Source organism: Solanum verrucosum, unplaced genomic scaffold (assembly GCF_900185275.1).
Source record: "Solanum verrucosum unplaced genomic scaffold, falcon-dt-bn FXZP01000081.1, whole genome shotgun sequence".
Lineage (NCBI taxonomy): Eukaryota > Viridiplantae > Streptophyta > Magnoliopsida > Solanales > Solanaceae > Solanum > Solanum verrucosum.
Genome location: NW_026020233.1, coordinates 321,744 through 327,853, shown reverse-complemented (window position 1 = coordinate 327,853; position 6,110 = coordinate 321,744). Strand labels below are relative to the sequence as shown.

The 6,110-nt window shown below is 28.9% G+C and overlaps 1 protein-coding gene across 1 annotated transcript; it reads right to left on the bottom strand.

The window, feature by feature from the left end:
• Positions 1-3,065: 3,065 nt before the first annotated feature.
• Positions 3,066-4,144, bottom strand: LOC125832778 (probable BOI-related E3 ubiquitin-protein ligase 3). Its single transcript, XM_049511973.1, has 2 exons — positions 3,835-4,144; positions 3,066-3,754 (listed from the first exon to the last, which is right to left on the bottom strand). Exons 1-2 carry the CDS (start codon positions 4,108-4,110, stop codon positions 3,218-3,220), a joined length of 813 nt encoding a protein of 270 aa, XP_049367930.1. The 5' UTR covers positions 4,111-4,144; the 3' UTR covers positions 3,066-3,217.
• Between the last annotated feature and the right edge of the window lie 1,966 nt (positions 4,145-6,110).

Here is a 6,110-nt window from a genome sequence, read left to right as displayed (position 1 = left end):
AATCTTTGTGTACCCAAATTTTAAATTGAAAACACATTTTCAAGAACTTTGAGATTCCGCACGAGGTGTCTTTGAGTATAACGATAACTCTGGTCGTAACAAAGTCACAAAATGATGGGTGAACACATGGCACATATGATGAACAAAGAGTATTCTTGAAATTTTCTTTGATAGAGTGCTCGGCTCAAAGTATATCATGTAAAACTCGACCTCAGGTCATTACTAGGATCACAAGTTGGGCTTATACGAGAAAAGGTAGGAACTCATACTGAGACAGAAAAGGGCTCATGTCCCGATGATATGGTAAAAGGATAAAAGAACACATACATCAAATATATGTGTATGATACCTTGCCAATAATATATAATATTAATTTGCATAATTAACGATATTCCCGCTGGGAATATTGCTAGTATATTTTAGGGCGCTAGCAGGGATTTTCTACATGTTGATGTATTAACTTTGTAGCATATGAATAGTAATTTTAGCACACTTATTAAGAGTTGAATTCTAAGTAATATATTGGTATTCTTCTGTTTCAAACTTTTTATATTTTACTAAGTTTTAGTTCTCACGTATTTTTATATAAATATCTTTGAATTTGAGACCAACAACACTTTAAAGTCTCTGGGTTCACTGCAAACGCAAATCATCAAAGCTCTATTGATTCCTACATACTCTTTACTCACTTTACTTTCTCAGACATTTTCATTTAGTTTCTTAACAAACATATTTAACTGCTAATTTTTTAATTCAATTGGTTAAATTGAGATGTGTGTCCTTGATCTTATAACAAATTTAATTATTTTTTATTAATAGACATGAACATAGGTAATTTATATAGCCTATCCCTATTAATTAGGTATTGAGATAATATTGGTTGTGATACTGACATTAAAAAGGGGGAATAGCAAAGGCATGATTTATAAAACAAGGAATAAATAGTACTTTACAACTATACATGCCTGCAAAGAAAGGGAATTACTTGGTTTTGGGGCCACATTGTTCTGCATAACTTTTACTATATATCTTGATTTAGTACTAATTAATTAATAAGCTATCAAATTCAATACTTTTTTCTGTCTCAAATTATCTTTTATGGTATTTTTAAATTGTTATCTCAACTACTATTATTTTCAATTTTAAAATAAAATAAATTAATTTTTGTATTTTATTCTAATATTAATTTTTCTGGAAAACTATAAACACTTTAATTATGGAGTGATTATCAATAAATAGATTATTTATTTAATACAAAGAAGTTAAGTATCTTAAAACATAAATAAAATAATCAAGAAAATTCTTAATTAAAATTTTATTAAAGAACATGTAAGAAAAAGAAGATAAATTGAGATGGAGGAATGCATCATTCTCATTTCAGTATCTTGATACACCGGTCCACCTCCAAAATCAAATAAATAAATGAGTATTACTCTAAGATTTATGTTTTAATTTAATTTAATATCTCAATTCTAAAAAAAAAAAAAAAAGACTCTTTATGTCACCATAAATGTGCAAGAAAAGTCATATGACATTTTAAAAAAGAATCATTAATGTCTCAACCTCTTAGGGCATGTCTTTGCAAAGAAAATACTTAATTTAAGAGGACCACATATTTATTAAAGATGTGATACGAGCCATTCCTAATTTATTCATAGTGATTGATTATAATGTCCAACATCTATGATAGGGGAAAAAGTGACCCTAAAGCTATAAAACATATCTCATGTTCTGCTGCCTCACAAAAGTCTTTATCATTAACCTTGGTTATAATTTGTTAGGTTCTTTTAAAAGATGTGAATAAGAAATGAATAGTTATTTTTAAAAAGAAAATATTCTAAGAAAAGATACAATTTGAATAACATAATAAGACACAATAGCAACTTTTCATGTTGCGATTTGTTGGTTATAATATTCATTTGATTCCTCAGTTTTTTACTTACAAAAATTTTTAAAATATCTCTTTTTTATAATATTTCTTACAATTATAAAGTATGTTTTAAGTGTGATTTGATTGTTCTTTCAGTACGTTGTATACTGATTGAATTATCGAGATATCAATGTAGTTTATTCATTTATTTTCTGAGGAAATAATCATATACATCGAGTACTAGAAGGGTTTAAGTGTGATTTGACTTTCATGTAAGTTTGTTGTAATTCCAAACCTCAGTATACAACAAACTTACATGGAAAGAGATTAAATTTCATAAGGACAAATTGTAGTAAAACCCGAATGCAATTCTATTTCATTATTCTTGTTGGAGATGTACTTGTTATTTACGTTTAAAACTTAATTTACAATCACAAGAAATAGAAATAGAAAAAAGGAAGAAAATTTCAAAAATTTCTTAAGTAAAAATTTGAGGAAGCAAATATATATTTATTATTAACAAGGGGTAGTGTGAACAAATGTTAATGTACCTTACGAAAAAAAATTCGGAAAAAAACTATCCATTTTCTATTTACATCTCTTTAAAAATTCAACATATAACTATACCTATATTTTTAATTTTTTTTATATTCAAAATTTTCTGTTCTAATTAAATACAGATTATGCCCACCAAAACGTGAAGCATTCTCAAGATATTCTTTCTTTTCAGGATTGCAGGGTATTTGAATTGACTTATTTTAAATAGCTTACAAATTAAAATTTTAAAAAATTATAAGTTGGAGATATTAACTCTTTTCAAACACTTTCAAAACTTAAAATTAATATTTTAGAAATAAAAAATTATTTAAAATAAGTTAATTCAAACACGCACAAACTTCTTCGAATTGATTTAAAAATTGATCAAATCTATTTTTAATCTATATTTAATTTTTAGAAGTGTTTAACAAAATTAAAAATAACTTAAAACCCAAAAATATGATTCTTCCAACTTTTTATTTTTTGACTTGAAACAACAATTATTGTGAAAAGAGGGAAGTACTATTTTTACTATGTGACCTTTTTTTTCCTTTTTAATTCGTCCAACGTCACCTTATTATAATTAGAAATAAAGATAATTTTAAATTTTTTCTTTATACTTGTTGAAATAATTTAGACCTAAATAAATATTTAAGAATTGTCTTAAACAATAAATTTCAAGAAGAAGTGAAAGAATATTATGTATAGAGAAAGAATGAACAATTCATTTACTAGTACCAAAAGTGAATTTACAGTAACCTGTAACTCTATTTTGTCTAATCTTGATTGTTGAAGATTTCCATGGATGGATCAAGAAGACATGTTCACATGAACTGTGGCATTCATATTCGAATTACACACTGGGCAAGCATCCTGTAAACTTGACCCACAAACTGTGCATAAACACAAGTGTCTGCACGGTAACAGCAATACACATGATTCCCTCTCTCCACACCTTCTGCACATTCTGTTTCTCTTATCCTGCGCATCTCCCGCTAACGTGCGCACTTCTTCTTCATCATCCTCTTCGTTGTTGCTGCCGCAGCATGACTCGGCGTCTTCCTCGGCGGAGAGGCGTTCTTCGGTAACGTGTGCCAGGACCTGTTCTAAGTTGCTGCGGAGTGAATTGGCGGTGGCTTCGTTGGCTTGTGCTAAGTCTCTCCATAGTTGGTTTTCCATGTAAAGAGTTTTTACTCTTTCTTGTAGGACTAAGTTGATTTTTCCTATTTTCTGTATTTGTTCGTCTTTTTCCTTCATTTTCTTCATTACTCTTTCGCTAATTGCTGATACCAGCATTCTCGATTGATGTTTCTGTTGCTCTTCTAATTCCAATCTTATTTTCTTCGTCTGTAAATAAACAAACAATGAGTAAATGAAAGAAAAAGAAAAAAAAAAACAGAGAGAATTGAATTGGAGATTAAGCTTACATGGTGAGAAATGATGGAATTGATATCCAACTGATACTGTTGAACAAGTGGCAAAACATCATCACCGACAAACGATGGAATTTGAGAGAGTCCGTTGCAGGGTTTCTGAAGGGTAGAGAAAGAAGGAGTGAATGAATCTCTTGAACGTTTCCTTGGAGCGACTACATCATTTGTGGGCAGGTTGAAGGTAAGACCACTCTCAGTATTCACCGACGTCTTGGGCTGAATCTGAATCGGCAAATAATTCTCCGGCATTGGCAACAGTCCTGAACTCATCTGGGTATTGTATACAAATCCATTCGAATTTATCAAATTCCTGCAATTTCCAATAAGCCCATATCAGCAAATCTAAAAATAAATCAACCCAGAAAGATAAGAAGAAGAAGACGATGAGAAATACATACCTTTGTTGATTTAAAAGATTGAGATGTCTTGCTTCAACACTAGCCATGTGTATATGATTTCTGAATCTTTGGCTTATGGGTTGTTAAAGAAGGAGAGGAGAGGAGAGAGAGCATGCAAATGGAGTTGGGGGAAGTAGAGAGGGAAGAATGGGCAGTGCCGTTTATTTAAAGCCTTTAGAGAGTCAAAGAGAGAGAAAAAGTGATAAAATAGAGCGAGAATACCGATACGAAATGCTTTGAAAATTGCAAAACTAAAAAAGGGATTGCCTGCATTTGCAACAACCATTCATCATTTAACTCTCTAATTAATTAAATTAATTAATTAATCAAATACAATACTATAAATATTTCTACGTTTCATATCAATTGATCATTAAAATCATACAGTGTTATTGTATGATTAAAAAATGTTGTATAATTGAATAGATCGAGTTTAGTGCATAGTGTTATTGTATGATTAAAAAATGTTGTATAATTGAATAGATCGAGTTTAGTGCATCGAAGTGCATTCTGCGTTCCATTTCTACCCATCACTTTCCTCTCTCCACGCACTTGTCTCCAATCAATAATTACATCAATATTCTATTTAATTTCTTCTCTCCACACTTTCAACAACTATAATTACATTTACAAACAAATCTTTTTCATATTATTTTAAACTAAATAATATTTTATGTCATTTTTTAAAAATTATCACTTATTTAAAAAAAATTTATGTATAATTAATAATTCTCGTAATGATTGTGTCCAAATTGAAATTATCACTTATTTTAAAAGGGAGATAGTATAAATTTTGAGCTCCACTAAATTCACTGTTTATTTATTCAACGTAGATTTGAAATTATGTATCTTACACATTTAATTTATTTTTAACACATTTTTAAAAAGTGAGGTATTTGATCAAGTTTTTAAGAGAAAAATGGGGTTTTGAAATATGGTGAATAAGAATAATATTAAATGTAGAATTTTAATAATGATGGTATTAATTAGTTATGCTTGCATTATTATGCTAAACTTATTTCTTATACAATGTTTGATTTGGTGTATTAAAAATATCTTGCATTGGATAATCCTTTTTTTTTTAAATCTCGCAAATACGATATAATTAACGAATGTAGAAAAGTTTTTGAGCGATGATTGTGTTTTAACCATGCTAATACACGCATTTAAAATCCTTGCATTGTTAGTACATGATTTTTCATCTATTAGTTATAAATAACAGATAATATTAAATAGGGGATATAGCTAAAAAAAAAAAAGTGTACCAAACCAAATATTAGTAGTATACAAAGTTAATGCATACATTGTTTGGTACATTTTTCAACCTAGTTATGTATAACTAATTAGTTATACACATTATTGTATATTGAAATGTGTATACGATATTAGTAATGTAAGAGGTTTTAATATATTCATTATCATAGTTAATAAAGACCTCATTGTCCCTTAAAACATTTTATTTTTGTATTTTTCCATTATAATTGTGGAAGAATATTTTTATTCAATACATGTTATTTTTAATACACCAAACAAGACAATGCATAAGAAATAATCTATGTATAATTAGTGAAGAATTACTAATATATTATATTTAACATTATTTTTATACACCCTGCTAAAGGACGGTGAGTCAGCTAATTTGTAGGGACTTGTCCGTAAATTGAGGTTTCTTTTTTCCTTGTGATACTGCGGGGATAACGTGATTACGTGGCTGTGAATTCCGATGCAGTAACTGACATTTTGGGTCTATGCCACGTTGTCCAAACCTCCACGTCACCCTCTTTTTCTTTTCTTCTTTTCACACTTTTGTGTTTTTCCTTATTTTAACTTACTTAAAATGGACTTTCAAATTTATAAACCTACCAAATATAC